The sequence below is a fragment of the Orycteropus afer genome, unplaced genomic scaffold (genome assembly GCF_000298275.1).
Source record: "Orycteropus afer afer isolate SDZICR_OR568_19922 unplaced genomic scaffold, OryAfe1.0 scaffold00031, whole genome shotgun sequence".
In the NCBI taxonomy this organism is placed as follows: Eukaryota; Metazoa; Chordata; class Mammalia; order Tubulidentata; family Orycteropodidae; genus Orycteropus; species Orycteropus afer.
The window spans coordinates 17302199-17320043 of record NW_006921618.1 but is presented as its reverse complement, the minus strand read 5'-3'; the positions used below and the strand labels follow the sequence as shown (position 1 = coordinate 17320043).

Below are 17845 nucleotides of genomic sequence, written 5' to 3'. Positions count from 1 at the left end.
CTAGAAGCATCTCTGGATGCCGAGGCAGCTCTGCCTCCGTCCTTCCCACCAGACCCAGAGAGATGCTGGCTGCCCCCTAGAGAGACCAGGCAGGATCCCTACCCTGGGGACCTTTGCTGAGAGCAAGGCCTCAGACTCCTGCCCCTCTCCCTCCAGAACATTTTATACACCGGATGGCAGTTTGTGACTCCGGACCAATTTGGAGAAAAGTGGGGGAAAAAAAAGCAGGAGGAAGGAGGCAGAGGACTCAGCTCTAGGGACGGAGGGGCCAAGCCACAGGCAAAGGGGAACGCCATGGGACCTGTGATGATGTCGAAAAAAGCCCAAGGGGCCCAATCACAGGGAAGACTGGAGACCAGAGAGCTGTCCCCCTGCTCAGCCCTACCAACTGCAGGATGTAAGGTAGACCTCAGAAAGAACTTATGAGGACTCAGGGACAACTGACCATCAGTGGGAATGAGGAGGCCAATGAAGGTCTCTTCCCAGAGAGGCAAATTCAACTCTAGAGATGCCTGGGGCACAATGGCCTCTGAATGCCCCTCCTGCCAGGACTGCGATGTCTTTCCTGTGCTAAGAAGACAGGTCTGTGTTCATGCTGTTGACAACTGCTGCTGTGCACTGAGGTTGGCATGGCCTTCCCAGCCTGGGCAGGAGACAGATCAGCTGACCCAGGCTGCCTCCTCCACCCACCACCAGGCTCTGAGCATCGCTCTTACTGTGGCCCAGGGCAAAGACAAAAGTCTATTTGGGGGCAGGGAGGATAACCCCTGTGGCCATGACCTTGACAACCAGCAGGAGACAACTCAATAACTCACTGCCGCGGAGTCAGATCCAACTCATTACATGAAGAAACTCAAGTCACAATAAAAAGTTTGAAAAAAATAGAGAAGAAACAGGTGTGAAGAGAAGATAATTCAGAACAAGGAGGATACAGAGCAGAGAATGAAACAAAGAGAGGGAGCAAAGATACAGTAAAGAAAGAGACAGAGAGATGGAAGAGGGGAGAGAGAGAGGGAAGGACAGGCCAGAGACCAGTAAACCACAGGGAGAACAGACAGAGGGCCAGTCAAGCTGAAAAATGTGCCCAGAGTGGACATGTCAATGACTGGATACCGGCCTAGAAGAACAGTCTCCAGTGGAGGACCACAAGACTCTCCTCTCAGCGCAGGCCTCCAGACCACTTGTAAGAACAACAAAAACAAACCAATCAGATCCACAGAAGACAGATGCTGGGAGGGACACCTAACATGCTGTTGGCTTGCAGCTGATCTCAATGTGAGATTAAGCAGATGGAATGTAATACAGAATCTTTCAAAAGTTCTGAATTTAGATTCAAAAATTAACTGCAGAAGTAGAGAGGGAGGGAGAGCTGCCTTGTCAGCAATTCCTGCAGAAGCCAAGCTGGAGGTTCAGCGTGAGGCTACGGGGTCTGGTGGCTGGGAGAGCAAAGCTAACATGACATGGGAGACTCGATGCAGAGAGAGGGTCCCGGGAGGAGGAAGGGAAGCATGTGCCGTCCTCTGGCTGGCCCGGGGCCACTGGGCCACTCTGTAAAGGGAAGGAGAACAAGCACAGGTGAGAGGACTAAGAGAGGAGAGAGAAAGGAGAGCAGAGTAGCACTGCCAGGCTGTGGAGTCAGACAGGCGGCTGTAGGCCCAGCTCTGGTACTTTCTGTGGCCTGTGACAAGTCCTTTAACCTCTCTGAACCACAGTTTCCCCAAAAGTAAAATGGCAAATGAGGGTGTTAATAATTCTTACTTTATAAGGCATTGTAAGGATTCTGTGTAAAGCACAGAGTGTAGCCTAGAGGAAGCACCCAGGAAATGGTGGGTGTGAAGAGACTGGGGTCACCCCAGCTGGAGAAGGGGCTACTGTGATAGAGAGCTGTCGGTGTTGTCCAAAGAACTGATGCACTGGGGACAGAACTAGACCACACATGCATGTGCGCACACACATGCTACATGCATGCACACACAAGGGCTGTGGATTCCAGAGTGAGACCTGTATGAAGATGTTCCTGGACATAGACTTTAGTCTGGTGTCAGGAAGTCCTTCTGACCAGCTAGGCTGCTCTAGTGGTGGAGAGGCCTCTGAGGCTCAGGGAGGTTGAGCAACTTGTCCAGGCTGACTCAGCAGAACAAGGTCTCAAACTGTGACTCTGACTAGAAAACCCCACTGTGACCACCACATGAGGAAGAAGATGCAGAGGTGGGAAACTGAGACTGAGGTGGCTGTGGGGAGCTGGGGGTGACACTAGGCTGGGGAGGGTGTGGAGCTCACACCCTAGATAGAGAGGATGGAGATGGGGATCTCATGCTAGGAGGGCCCGGGACTCAGAAGGCCCAGGTGGAGCTACTTACGGGTAGTAGGAGTAGGCATAGTGGTCTCTCCTGGCAGCATGCAAAGAGAGAACAACACAGTTGTGACCATGGTCCTTCAGCAGGATGGGCTGAGGGCAGCACCCAACCAGCAGGGAGGGGCTCAGAGGAGCTGTGCAGGGACCGAACAGGTTGGAGGGAACTTCCTTGTCCCAAAGGCTAGCCGGGCTCAGACACTGAATGCCAGGACCTGAGACCCCTTCTGAAACCTCCTCCTGCCACTGCAGTGAGGGGGAAGAGGGGCAAAGGGCATGTGGGGAGCAGAGCTTTCACATCCACTCAAACACATTCACACAAATGTACACACAGAGAAGTACACACTAAAACACTCACAAAGACACATTCATATAGATATACACAAACACTAGTATGTACACAGAGAAACACACAACTCTCACAGTCTACTCATAAACTTATATAATTTATATGTATGCACAAATGCAGACATACATGTGTGCACACAGTTGTACACACATGTATTCAAGCACACGGACACATACACAGATCCACATACTCAGAACGCAGACACCTCTAAGCTCACCCCGAGCTGCACTCACCCCCTGCAGAAAGCAGAAAGTGCCCTCCCACACTGGTCTCTGAAGCTGTTCACACCTGGCCCTGAGGACCCAGCCCTTCTAATATGTTTCTGCCTGGGAGTGGAAGAGTGGCTGGGGACAGGGAGGGGACAGGGTAGAGCACTCCAGTCGGACTCCCAGGGCAAACTTAAGTGCTTCCAGGACAAAAGGTCCATTAAAGGAGCCAGGCTGCCCCCTCATGGGGGAACCCAGATCTCAAGTTGGGTCAAGAGCCCTGTAGAGTGGGGTAGATAGAGGAAGTCTGATGCCCACTTCACATGGGCCAACTGAGTCCCAGACAGAGTCATGGCCTGCGTCAAGACACCCATGGATCTGTGGCAGAGTCCAGAACAGGTCTTGGGGCTCTGGATGCTTAGACCAGAATCCCAGGCCCAGAAGCACCTCTGCACTCCCTCCTGAGTCCCCACCCAGGCTCACTCCTAGGGTCCTCCACTTACCCACCCCCACATCATCCCGCCAGCAGGGACCTCACTAATGACCTTCCACAAGGAAATCCCGCAGAAGGTCCTTGTGGCTACTCACAGAGGCTGCCCGGGAAGGGGGAAGAGGAGGTGGCTGGCACTCTTATCTGAGCTGAAATGTCATTTCTTCAAAAGGGGCTTCCTTGGCCACTCCCCTGCTGTCCCACTAAACTGTCTCCTGTTACCCTCTCTCTTCCCCCCACCCCAGCACCCTATTCTTTCTGTTATAGCACCCAACACAGTTTATAATCATCTATCCATTTGTGCTTTTTCTAATTAATGCCAGTCTCCACCATCACTAACTACAAAGTATAAGAGGCAGTGTACTTGTCTGTTTTTCCCACCACTGGATCCCCAGAACTTAACCCAGTGTGTGGCACATTATAATCTTTCAGTAAGTGTTTTGTTGATCACATAATCCATTAATGACTGAAAATAAATTTTTTTAAAAAATCACCTCTATAAACTTCTGTTTCCTCCTCCTAAAATAGTGAGTTTAATAATAATCCCCCACATGGGGCTGTTGTGAGGCTAAGCCGCCTGCAGCGCATGCTTGGAAAGAGCTGAACTGCTCCTCCCTGCTCCCTCCTCCATTTCTCCCACGGCTGACTGGGGGAGGACAACAGGACTTCCGGAGGACCAGCTCCACTAGGCCAGACCTCCTACTACCCTCCAGAAGCTCTCCATCCAGCAGGGAAGGTAAACATCAAGCAAACCACTAAGAAAAAGAAACCAAACTCACTGTCATCAAGTCAATTCCAACTCATAGCAATAGCAATGCCCACTGGGTTTCCAAGGCCATAAATCTTTAAGGAAGCAGACTGCCTCAGCTTTCTTCCACAGAGCAGCTAGTGGGTTCAAACCACTGACCTTCTGGTTAGCACTCAAGTGTCTTAACCACTAAATCACCAGAGCTCCTTTTAAGCAAAGCACTCAAAAAAAGAAATAGAGAGAGAGAGAGAGAGAGCTCTGGTAGCATAGTGCCTAAGGCACTTGACTGCTAACCAGAAGGTTGGCGGTTCAAACCCACCAGCCACTCCTCGGAAGGAAGATGGGGCAATCTACTTCCGTAGTGATAATGCCGCAGAATCCCAAGGAGGGGTCACTATGAGTCGGGTCCGACTCAACAGCACATTAACAACAACATATATATATATATTTTATATATATAAAATATTATATTATATATGAATGAGCTGTTGCATGGAAAGTGAATTTGCTCTGTAAACTTTCACCCAAATCACAATTTAAAAAAAAAAGAGTGATAGATAAATTTTTTTAAAAAAACCAAAGTACTCAAAATTCACTGCCATCAAGTTGAGTCCAACTCATAGCAACCCCTCCTTGGGTTTCCGAGGTGGTATCTCTACAGAAGTAGATTGCCCAGTCTTCCTTTCGAAGAGTGGTCGATGGGTTTGAACCACCAGCCTTCTGGTTAGCAGTCAAAAATGCCTTAGGCACTTCACCACCAGAGCCCCCAAAGCACTAAGAGTCAGTAACTGAAAAAGTGCAAGGTGAAGAAAACATGGCAAAGGACAAGCACAGAGAACTCTGGAAGCAGAACATGGGAATCTGACCTGGCCTGGGGTCAGCCAGTCTTCTCCTTATAGGCCCTGAACTCCCCTGACCATATATCCCCAAGCAAAAAGCTTGGCAATAAGTCCACCAAATCTGACTGTCCATGTGGGCAGAGAAAGATGGAGAATCTGAAAGCTCCCAGCTGGCCCTGACTAATTCCCATCATCCCCTGGGGCCTCCTCCTTCCTCTAACAAGAGTTAAACATGGGGGTAAATACCCTCCCCTCAGCAACCTCCTCACCTACCCATTCACACCCCAAGTTGTTCTGAACACTCCCATCCTTTTAGAGCAGCTGTCTCCCACAGACACCCCACAATCCAGACTAGGGGCATACTGAGGAACATAGTGGATGCTAGAAAAGACAGAGAAGGATCCAGGGGGCTGACCTGAGGAGGTATGCAGTGGTACTGAATGGTGTTTAGAGGAAGTAAGGAGGTCCTGAGGATGGAGGTCCTAGAGGCTGGTTCACAGGTTTCTGGGGTAACCTAGAAGGGTTTATGGGGGTAGCAGATACATAAAGTAGAGGGGTTTCTAGTGAGACCCTGACAGCATCTCTGACCTGACCAGGGCCAATTCTCTTTGCAGAGTGAGTAATACCCTCCCACTTTGCCAATCCTCCTTCCTTGAAGGTAGATTTTTTTGGACCTCAAATGCCACCTGCAACCCTCACAAAATCGGACCTCTCTCCTACAGCCCTCTCCAATCCCCCACCTTACTCAAAGATACCTCTTGGGACCCCTGTAGTGTAGGCCCCCTGCTGAGGAAGACAAGGAATTTCCACTCACAGGGCACCTACTGTGTGCTGACGTGGTGAGGCCCCTCACACCTATGGCCCTGAGGAACATGGGCTTTGTAATAGGGCCTGCCTTTAATTCAGGATCTGACATGCCCAGCCCAGTGACATGTACACGTTGCTTAATTATAGTTTCCTCGTTGGTAAAAAGGGAGTTAGACCTTCTTCAGGGGCCAGGATCCAACAAGGAAATGCTCCACGTCATCAGCTTTGTTCTCAGGACAGTACCTGGCACATAGTAGGTGCTCAGTAACTAGTGTCCTAACAGGTGATGTGTGTTAAACTCTTGGTACATATAACAGCCATCAAGTAAATTCCAACTCATAGTGACTCTACAAGACAGGGCAGAACTGCCATAGGGTTTCCAAGGCTGTAAATCTTTATGGAAGTAGACTGCCTCACCTTTCTCCCACAGAGCAGCTGGTGGGTTCAAACCACCAACCTTCACAGTTAGCAGCTGAGTACTTAACCCCTGTGCCACCAGAGCCCCTTTGGCACATAGTAACTACTTATTAAGGGAGAGTTAAAAATACTTTGTCTCGAAGGTGAGGACCAGGTTTGCTGGTCCAATAGAGCCTGGTGGAACCACTGAGACTATGGCCCCGATCTGCCCTTCAGGTCTGGAATTGAACCCACACCTGTGGTTTCCAGCCAAACAGTGTACAGGCATGTGAGTTAAACATTTACCTCAAGTAGACACATGCCCTGGAGAGAACAATCATGGGAGAAGGAAGGGCTGCTTATGCACAGGGAGACAGCTCAGGGCGCAGGAGAGTATGGAGGGATGGTCACTGGGAAGAGGTAACTATGGGGAGGAAGTGGGAGGGGAGCTGTTGCATTGTAAACTGTGGTCAATGACATGAGACAAAGTATATGTGAACTGCTGTATGGAAAGTGAATTTTCTCTGTAAATCTTCACCCAAATCACAATAAATAAGAAATAAAATAATTTAAATATATATATATATATATATATATATATATTTTGTCTCATGAAGTTGTGCAGGGACCATGGCAAGGAAAAATCTGAACCTCCCACCCCAGAGAGACCACCTGGCCACCTCATCATGCTGGCACGGAGACCCCAAGACTCTCTCTCCTTCTGGTGATGGCTTCAGGCAACATGTCCTGAGCCAGTTCTCTCATCTCCCTGCATCCTACTTATCTTCACCCAGCAGCCCTGCGATCCAGTGCCAATGCCCAGTGCCATGTGTGCCCAGCCTGGCAGCAGCAGGGACTACAGAAGCCAGAGCCCGAGTGGGGAGGAGGTGGAGCTGGCTCTGCCTCTGGCTCCCCAGGTGACTCTGGGCAGGCACGTGCCTTCTCTAGGTCTCAGTATCTCCATCTTCAACTAAGATGTTTGGACCACAGCCTGGTGGGGAATGGGATAGTGGGGGAGGGGGAGGGGCTGCAGTGGGTCTCAGGAGCCCCCCACCCAGCTTTAATTAGAGGCTCAGCCTACATCTGCCCTGTGCACTGGGCTCCCAAGGGAGGGTTTTTGGTGTTTTGAAAACAGGTTTTTTTGCATTAAAAAGATCTGAAAAGCACTAGACTAGAAGCCTTTGAACTACCTGGCAGTTCTCACTTTCTGAGGCTCTGAGTCTCTACAATTCTAAAATTCTGAGATTTTTAGAATCGCAAATCATGGATTTCTGAAGTTCTGGATTCTAAGATGTGTTGGGATTCATGCTTTCTGCTGCAAAGTGCACTAGGAAGTGTGTCCCTCACAAACACCAAGCTGGACCTTCTAGCTTGAGGATAGTAGGGACGATAGGGGAGTTTTCTCTCCATCATGGGCCCAGGAAGACTACTCAGGGATCAGTAATAACAGGGTCCAGGGCATGCAGGGCCAAGAGAGGGTCCGGGAAGAGCCATGGCTTGGGGCCCTTGGTTTAAAGGACAAAGAGCCCCACCCCCATGGCTCAGGATCAACTGCACAACCCCATGGTCTGGGCAGACAAGTTGGCAAAAGGCCTGCAGGGGACTAGGGATTCAAACTCAGGCCATCTTCCTCAGACTCTCCTTGCTAGAACACCACAGGAGGGTGGTACCCATTTCCAGCACAGCTCCTAGGCAGCAGGCACTGAGCCCCCTCTCCTGGATAGCAGCACCTGGCACCAGCCAAACTTGAGTTATAGCCAAGCCATGCTGGTGCAGCTCCATTTGCTGAGTCTCTGGCTTCCCACTGCCCGGCTCAGGTCCAGCCACAGGCCTGATGCCCAGGATAGCAGCCCTCCACAAACTCGCCAGGCAGCTGCCCATCTATTCCCAGCCATCACTCCTCTATGCCCACCAGACCTGTGAGGGGCAGGAGTCACGGGCAGACCAGAGCACTGGCCTCACTCACCCCTTGCGGATGATGACAATGATGGCCCCCAGGAGGAGGATGAGGACGGCAAGTCCCCCTGCACAGATGCCCAAGATGAGCCCCATCTCCTCTGATCGCTGGGACACCTCCAGGGGCCGCTTGTTTTCCTTGCAGGCAGCTGAGGAAAACAAGCAGGACAAATGATCAGAGCAAACAGGGACCACCTACTCTGTGTCCAGGGGTCTGAGCCCCATGGAACAAGCTGGGCTACACAAACACATAGACAGCTGGCCTGTGCTCCAACACTGTCCTGCCTTTCAGTCAGACTCATCTCCTCACCTTCCCCTACAGTCTCCACCTCTCTCTCCCACCATGGGAAGAGGGAGGGGGCAGGTACCGAGTCCAGAACCAGCTCCTAGTAACCATCAACCCTATGGCCCAACCATAATGGCACCTCTTCCACAGAATTAACCCAGGCCCCTGCCAAGGCCCCTACTGTGACCACCCTGGGGGCCAAGAAGGAATTTTGGTACATGAGGACCAAGAGGGAAACCCCTCCTGAGCCCAGGCCTGCAAGCCAGCCTTCCTCTGCCTCCATAGCCCTGGGTCTTCAGTATCACCTCCCCAGAGCTGGTCAGGCGTGGAACCCCAGCAGGACTGAAGGAACCCAGTGGGGCTTACCTTTCCGGGCAATGCGGATGCAGTTCAGGCGGGTCTCCTGGAGGCACAGATGGGTATCTCAGCACTGCTGATGCCCTGACCCAACCCTCCCTGGGCCGGAATCCCAGGCAGTGTTTCTTGGGCCCAGTCAGGGCTTTATCTGGTGCAGACTGTAACTAAGGACACCCCACCCAGCAGGAGGGCCCGGGGGAACCACGAAGGGTGGGACCTGAGAGGAGGGACCTGCAAATGAGGGCAAAACCTTAGGGAAAGGGGCCAAAGCAGCCGAGATTTAAGGGATCAAGGAAACAAATGATGAAAGGGGTGGGGCCTCAGAAATATGGGCAGGGCCTAGGCCCAGCGGAGTGGTTAGGGAGATGTCTGGGAGGGAGAGACCCGAGGAGGGAGTCTGGAGACCAGGATGGCGCTTCAGGGAGAAGGGCGGGTCCTAGGCCTCAAGATCTGGTTAAGGAGGAGGAACTTAAAATGGACTCCTCTGAAGAGGGAAGAGCCTAAGATAGAAAATGAGGGCTTCGGGAATGGGACAGGGACTAGACAGGATCTGGAGAGAAAGGGAGGAGACTGGGAAATAAGGCTCAGGAAGAGGGTAGGGCTCTGTGCAAAGGAGCCACGGATCAGGAGGGTGGAGCTCAAGAGAGGGAGATAGGACTCAGGGGAAGGGGTGGGGCTCAAGGAAGGGGCGGGACTCAGGGGAGGAGGGTGGGGCCTGGGGCTGCCTCTCTGGACTCCGTAGTGGACCAGCTCCTAGGTGACCCCAGCCTAGCGCCCAGCCCACCCCTGTCCACCCTCGCCACGCCCCTAGCTCGTCCCTCACCCCCTTCAGGTGGCTTGTTGCCTGGAAGTAGATGAGGTAAGCCTTCCTGGGCTCAAGCGGTGGGTTCCAAAAGCCCCGATACGTCTGGTTGTCACCCACAGTGAAGGGCATGGCCTCAAGCAGACTGCTGGCCGCCAGTTCGGCACCGAAATAATGCACCAGGCCGCGGGCCAGCGCTGTGTCAAAAGTCAGGGGCACCGGGAAGCAGTCCTGGCCACCTGGCTCCCGTCGCAGCCGCCGTTGCTGCTCCTCTTCCACAATCACCTGGTACACGCTGGACAGAGACAGGAGACACATCATCAGGGGCGACCAGAGAGCAGGGAATGCCCACTGGGTGGCTAGGGACGTGGGCTTTGGGTCAGGTAGGCCAGGCACTAATGGAGGCTCTGCCTCTTACTAGCTGGGCAGTTAGTTCACTTGATCTCCCTGGATCTTGGTTTCCTCTTCTGTAAAATGGTAGTGACCGTAGGACTGTTCCATGAGGTAGATGTGAGGATGAAATGAAGCACAGTACTAAGGAACCTGGCAAGTTCAGCAAGCAGCCAGTGCATGTCAGCTGTTAACGACTGTTGCTAACCAGAGCTGAGACAATCCTGCTCTACCATACTGAGCCCAGAGGCCCCGCCCCACCTCAATGGGTCCTCCTGTGCCTAACCCACACTCACACACAAGCTGACTTACACAAGCCTCAGGATCCACCCCTAGGTGACCAACTAATTTAGAGGTTTAAAAGAGATGCATTCATTCATTCATCAAGCATTTACTGAGCTCAGACAATGGGCCAGGTTCTGTGCTAGGCACTTGGGATCTAGGTTTCCTAGACCTGATACTCTAATTGGGAGACAGTTACTAAGGAAGCAAACAAGGACACACCTAACATTACATGTATGTGCCCTTCCAGTCCTGAGACAACCTCTAGGCTGCAAATTCAAGCCTCATTATCTCCTAGACCTTGATTCCCCACTCTGCTGTGTGTTCCCTGGTCCCTGTTTATCACTTTACTGAATGGGCTTTTTGCTGTGAACTCCTCCAAATCCTCTATGGAACAAAGCCGAGAGTAAGTACATGAATGCTGACAGATTTAAATATTTCCAGTCACAAGCCGCAGTCACGTCTTGGCGTGTGACATCCCGTACTGACAGCCTCTGTTCTGGGAAGTAGAGATGCCTTTTTCTTGCTCTCCAACTGTTTCTTTTGAGCTTCAAAGTTGCAAGGAAATCATTCCAGTGTCCTGGGATTTGGGCCATATGCCCATTCTCTGCCTCTAGCCATTATAAACTCCAGCCCAAGACCCCTCTCAGCCTCTCAGGCTAAGGTCAGGCCTCCCTGGCTCCAAGTTCCACCAGCAGATGATAATTAACATTAGCCATGAACAAAATGTATCTTAATCTAGGTAATCACATTTAACTCTCATAGTCACCCTGCAAAATAGGCAGGATGATGGCCATTATGCAGACATGGAAACAGGAACTCAGAGATGTAAAGTAACAAGCCAAGGCCACATGACCATCATGTCTCCCCACCCCACCTCATCATTATCTTTCCTGAGGGACGATAACCAGTGCTGCTCACAGAATGCTTCAAGAGGAGAAAGAAAGAAAAAGTTGCTGTTGGGTTTCCCAACTCCTCCCAGATTCCATCACACAGGGGCCCTGAGGTGTGTGGAAAATGCCCCAGACACCCTGACTTTTTCCTGAGTCTCCCAGAAGGTGTAGGAATCACCCTTGGACAGGATTTGCAGAGGGAAGTAGCAGGGAGACAAGCAGGAGAGGAGAATGGATAAGGATGGAGGCTAAGGAAATGAGGGGCTGTCAAAGGCACCTGGACAACCCACTACCTTATTGGGAGGTTGATCAAGGACCCCAGGCTTCCTCCACACACCTCACACATAAAATCTGTCACTCTCTTCCAGTACATACACCTTTGTGGAATAAGGGGTGGACCACAGAGGGACAGCGAGGCTCTGAGACTTCAAGAAAAGGTCCAGACTCTGCAGGTTCCAAATCCCAGCTCTATCATTTACTAGCTGTGTGGCCTTGGGCAAGTTACTTAGGCTCTCTGAACCTGTTTTCTGATGTGTAAAGTAAGGGTACCCACTCCACAGGACTGCCATGAGGATAATCTGACTTCATACATGTAAGACCCTAGCATGATGCCTGGCTACCTCTTTGTATATACAATTGCACACATCTCCAAACATCCTTATACTCACATACTACCACACATTGTGCACATATATCATATGTACATATCACAGACACACACATGCTCACCCTCCCATACACATATACAGCACCTTCTAAGCAGAGGCAGCCACCATGGCATTAGCAGCCCCAGCTTCTCCTGGGGAGAAGTCAATGGAGCACTCAAGCTCTTGGCCACTCCAGAGAGTTAGTCCTCTCTGGCCGGCTGCCCTAGCCTTCTAGAAAACCCATCCCCGTATCTCTTCCAGGGAAAAAACTGAGAACAAATAGGCCCCCAAAGTTTCACTTCTACAAAATGTCTGAGGGAAGGCCTTCTGGACAAGTGTCTCCAGGTGGGACATTGTCCAATGATATCATGACAATCACTACCATACAACCATGGCTTCAGAGACCTTGGTCTTCCTGCCTGCCCAGGATCACAGAACATCTTCCAGACCCTCAAAGCCCTCAGTGGGAGGACAAGGGTGAGTTGCCCTAGATGGAGGGCCTTGGGTCAAAGGAGGCATGTCTTCTCTATGGCCCAGAACTCCCACCCCTCCATCCGGCTTTCCCACCTGATGGGCGCACCGCGGCCCTGTGCTGGCCTCAGGAGCACGGTGATGGTGTTCTCAGACTCTCCCAGGGGTGACGGCATGTCAGCATAATCAAAGCTGGGAGCTGGGGAAGGGGATAGGGACATGACTGCAGAGCCAGACCACTGGACCAGGAAGGCCAGGCCTCCAGCCTCCCTGACCCTTGACCTCGATCTCTTGCCCTTCACTCTTAGTCTTCTTGATCCCTTTGACCTGAGCTTCCCCAACCCCTCACTTTGGGCACTGACCCCTGACCTCAATTCTGTGATTCCACTGGCCATGGTCTCTTGGTGCCTGTGACTTAATCCTCCTGACCCCTGACCTTAACCCCTAAATAGCTCATTTATCTCAGCAGGGGCCTTCTGTACTCAAGCCCCCTCTCCATCTCCTTCTCTGCCCACAGAACTCTGGGATCCTGGGCTACCTCCAGAGGAGCCAGGCTGGGGTTGGACGGAGCTCACCTGAGATGTTGGTGGTGATCTCGGTGAGTGCCGCCTGGCCGAAGCCTTTGGTCGTGCGGGCCCGCACAGAGAACAGGTAGGTGGTACCTGGGTGCAGGTTGGAGAAGACGTGGTAGGTCTCATTGCGGAGCTTGGAGATGGTACGCCGTGGGCCTGGTACGTTCACCGCTGGGTCTGATGACTCAATGCTCTGGTAGCTGATCTAGGGGCAGGATGGACAGGTAGACAGACAAAGGCGGCAGGCATCACTGGCCCAGAGGTTCCCGCTCATCAAATTTCAGGTTAGCTAGGGTTGAGGTTTGACAAAGAGGAGTGGCTCAGTGGGACTGTGAATTCCCATGAGCCCAGGGCCCTGGGTACCTTTACCACTCTTTCCTTTCTTCAGAGGTCCCTTTCCCATAACCCACAGGGCAGAGACCCAGGCCGCAGTTAGAGGAACCTTGACAATTACCTCTTTTGCCCCCACATGCCTCCTTCTCTAAGCTGTGTGCAACAGAGGGAAAGAGAATCTTCTTCCTACCTTGCACCAAGGGTCCCCAAACCCACCTCATACTGAGTGATGAGACCATTGGGTTCCTGGGGCTCCTCCCACTTGAGGAAGATCATGTCTTCCAGTGGAGTGAAGGTCAGGGACTCAGCCGCAATCCCACCAGGCACTGAGAGGGAAAGGAAGTGTAGGGCAGGAGAAAGCAGGCTTTGGAGCCAGATGCTTGGGTTCAAATTCTAGTCTTTCCACTTATACTTGGACTACTCTTTCAACCTCTCTGAACCTCAGTTTCCTCATCTGTAAAATGGAAATGATAATAACCCCTCCCTAACCAGAATTAAGAGTCCCTGGGTGGTGCAAATATTAATGAGCTTTGCTGCTAACTGAAAGGTTGGAGGTTTGAGTCTATTCAGAGGTGCCTTGGAAGAAAGGCCTGGTGATCTACTTCCTAACAATCACCCACTGGAAACCCTATGGAACACAATTCTACTCTGATACACATGGGGTTGCCATGAGTCAGAGCTCACTGGGCAGCAACTGGAATTAAATGAGATAATGCACATAAAGCCCCAGGACAAGCATCAGCAATTTCTTGCGGTTCAACCTATTACTGAATATTCAAAAATGGTGGCTGCCATTCTCTTTACTGTGCAGGTTGCATTCAGCAGAGAAGAGCATTTGAATGCTCCTGTTTTATTCCAGTTGGGTAGTTTTCAGAAAATATAGACATTTGTCAGAGAAATGAAAACAACAATTGCACTAGGGTGGCAGTTTTATGGGTGATGTTTTCTTGTCTAAAATTTTTTAATTACATAAACATATGTTCAAAGTACAAAATCCAAATGATCATAAAGAAAATGAATGGCACCCACAATTCCACCACCCAGGGATAAATACTGTCAACATTTTGGCATAAACCCTTTATGGTTTTTTGTTGCTGTTTTATTTTGTTTTGGTTTTAATGTATCATCTTAACAACGGGCACAGGAATTTCTTGTAGGAAGAGAATGCTCTTTGTTTGGAAAAAGAACCTTGATAAACCATTGGAAGGAAGCAAAAATCCTAAGGCAGACGAAAGCAGAAACCAAGAAAGCAACCCATGGCGGCTAAGCTGCTCTGTGTCAAAATGATCAGTTAACAAGGTGACAGCACTCTCCACCCACCAAAATGGTAAAATGAAGGGAGAATACAAAGCAACCAGAACTCTCAGACACTGCTAGGGTGAGTATAAACTGGTACAACCACTTTGGAAAACTGTTTGGCTATATCTACTTAAGATAAGCCCATACTATATAACCTAGCCATTCTACTCCTAGACATAAGCACATCAGGAATGTGTTTATCTATAATAATAATAATAATACATCTGCAAGAACTTTTACTGCATCATTTTTAAAAATAACTGGAAATTGAAAGCAATCCATATGCCCAATAACAGTAAATAGGGTAAGTAAATAACAGTATAGTCATATAATGGAATGAATACTACACAGCAATGAGAATGACTGGTGTGGACTACAGAACTGAAACAACCACAGAATGACTGCTGTTTATAATAGAACCCAACACAGCCGTATCGCTCAAGCACAAGGTTGAGAAAAAGAAGCCAGACACAAAAGAATACATACTGTGTGATTCCACTTATATAAAGTTCAAAACAGGCAAAACTTAATTAATGGTGTTGGAAGGCAGGATAATGGTTATTAATGGACATTAGTGACTGGGAAGCAGGTGGTACAGGGGCTTCTGGGTTCTGGTCATGTTATTTCTTGATCTGGGTGTGGGTGATCCCAATGTGTTCACTTTGTGAGAATTCATTGAGCTGGCCACCTAAGACAGGTACAATTTTCTGTAAGCATTATACTAACAGTTCAATTAAAAAAAAAACAGTGAAAAATATTAAAGAATGATCAATTTTTAGAAGTGGGGAGAATAGGAAGAGAAAGAAGAAGGTCAAGCAGCCCTAGTGAGGTCCACCCAGGGTGGGGTGACACGGCCACAATATCCCGGGGTGGAGGGGTGGGAGGGTGCAGAAGTCAACACACTTTAAGAATGGGCCGGGTAGATGTTCAACTTGAGGTTATTGGCAGTACTTCAGAGTAAACCTCTCCGGTTCTCACTCCCACCCCAGCAGATCCTCAAAGCAGGGCATACACACGTCCTTGGGTGAGTGGGATTTTGTGGAAATTGAGGAAGGAGTGGAATTTTGCATCTGGGCTAATGCTGTGCTAAACAGAGAACTGTGTATGACAAACAGCAAGAAAAGTTATAACCCAAGGCATCCAGGAGTACCTGGGATTTTCAGGAATCTGGGGAAGGCTTTGAACTTTCACAAAATGTAAAACTGTTAGATCTGGCTCAAATAAGCAAAGATCCTACCCAGGACCAGGGTTACACCTACCTGTGCTAACACCAGAGTATAGCTGTTAAGAGTGATACCTCTAAAGCCAGGTGGACAGTTTGAATCTCAGCTCTGCTACTAGCTATGTGATCTTGGGCAGGCCACTTAACCTCTCTTTTCCTCTTAACCTCTCTTTTCCTCTTAGCTCATCTGTAAATAAGGATAATAAGAGCAGCCTACTACATAGGGTTTCCATAAGGAATACTACACTAATATATGGAAAGCACTCAAACTAGTGCCCAACACATAGTAAATGCTTAAAAAGTATTAGCTTGACATATGGAGCACACTGCACCCAAGAATAACAGAATGCATGTTTTTTTCAAATACACATGAGCATTTACAAAATTTAAACATATGCTGGGCCATAAAGCAAGAAGCAAATTTCAAAAGACTAAAAGTAGAATATGTATTCTGACCACAGTGGGAAAGAAATCACTAAGCTGGAAATCAGTAACAAAGAGATGACTAGAAAAGGCCCTATTACTTGTAAATTTTAAGTAATATAATCCAAAAACTCTTGAATCAAAAAAGAAATCATAACAGAAATTAGAAAATATCTTAACCTAGATGATAACAAGGGGGAGCTCTGGTAGCATAGTGGCTAAGACCCTTGCCTGCTAACCAGACGGCTGGCGGTTCAAACCCACCAGCCACTCCTCGGAAGGAAGGTTGGGCAATCCTACTTCCGTAGTGATACTGCCTCGGAAACCCAAGGAGGGGTCGCTATGAGTCGGGTTTGACTCGACGGCACATAACAACAACAACAACAAAAGATGATAACAAAGACAGGACATATCAAAGCTGGTAGATATAAAACACTGCTGAAAGAAACTCAAGAAAACCTAAAAAAGACATTCTATGTTCATGGATTGGAAGACAACATTCTTAAGATGTCAATACCACTCAAAGTGATCTGCAGATTCAACATAATGTTTATCAAAATTCCAACAGCCAATGCTCAAAATCATATGGAATTGAAAGGGGTGCCAAATAGCCAAAGCAATCTTGAGAAAGAAGAATGAAATAGGAGGACTCACTTTCCTGGTTTCAAAACATCCTATAAAGATACAGTAATCTAAACAGTCTGGTAGTGGTATAATGATAGACATATAGACACTGGAACAGAACTGAGTGTCCAGAAATAAACCCATATATCTATGCTCAATTAATTCTCTTTTCTTTTCTTTTTATTGTAATTTGGGTGAAAGTTTACAGAGTAAATTGATTTTCCATTCAACAATCCATATACATTCTGTTTTGTTTAATTTTTATTATAATTTGGCTGAAAGTTTAAAGGGAAAATTAATTTTCCATACAGCAATTCATATACATTTTGTCTCATGACATTGACTGCAATTCCCCACAGTATAACAGCTCTCTTCTCACTTTCTCCCCATAGGTACCTCCTATCTGTGTCCTTCCCTCCCATGCCCTCCTGCCCCCTGAGCTGTCTCCCTTTGCAAACACTGCCCTTCTGTTCTTCCATGATTGATCGCTCCAAGGGGTGTATCTACCTGATGTAATTATTCACCCCATATGGCTGTCTGTTGTGTGGCTGGAAGCCACAGGAGTAAGTTCAATTCCAGATTTGAAGGGTGGCTGGGGGCCATAGTCTCAGGGGTCTCATCAGGCTCTATCAGACCAGCAAACTTAGTCTGTTTTTCTTATGATTTTGAGCTTTGTTCTGCACTGTTCTCTTACTCTGTCCAGGATCTCCTGCACTGATCCCCCTCTGAGTGTTTGACAGTGGTAGCCAGGCACCATCTAGTTCTTAATTATTCCAAGGGACTGGTAGACCATGTGATCCTCAGCTTATATGACCATAAAACCAGAACTAGATGGTTTCCATGTGTCTTTGGTTTTCTATGTTCTTCTTTGCTGTAGATGAGGAGAGACCCATCGTTGCATCTAGATGGCCACTTGCAAGATTTTAAGACCCCAGTCTCTACTTACCAAAGTAGGATATAGAACGATGCTTTTGATGTAGTATGGTATGCCACTTGAGCTTGATGTCCCCTGTAACCATGGTCCCAAGCCCACAGGTCCAACTACTCACTCCATCCAGGTAGCTGGTTGTGGCCAAGAAGCCACCACAACCTTGCCCCTT

General features: G+C 49.1%; 1 protein-coding gene across 1 annotated transcript in view; it reads right to left on the bottom strand.

The window, feature by feature from the left end:
• The window catches only part of PTPRU (protein tyrosine phosphatase receptor type U), a 111780-nt gene that overhangs the window by 34295 nt on the left and 59640 nt on the right, over positions 1-17845 (bottom strand). The window contains exons 9-15 of the mRNA XM_007935844.2: positions 13394-13503; positions 12848-13049; positions 12369-12471; positions 9611-9884; positions 8797-8833; positions 8155-8293; positions 2361-2390 (exon numbers count right to left, since the gene is read on the bottom strand). Of these exons, the coding sequence (XP_007934035.1) occupies positions 2361-2390; positions 8155-8293; positions 8797-8833; positions 9611-9884; positions 12369-12471; positions 12848-13049; positions 13394-13503 (895 nt within the window). The remainder of the gene's footprint in view (positions 1-2360; positions 2391-8154; positions 8294-8796; positions 8834-9610; positions 9885-12368; positions 12472-12847; positions 13050-13393; positions 13504-17845) is intronic.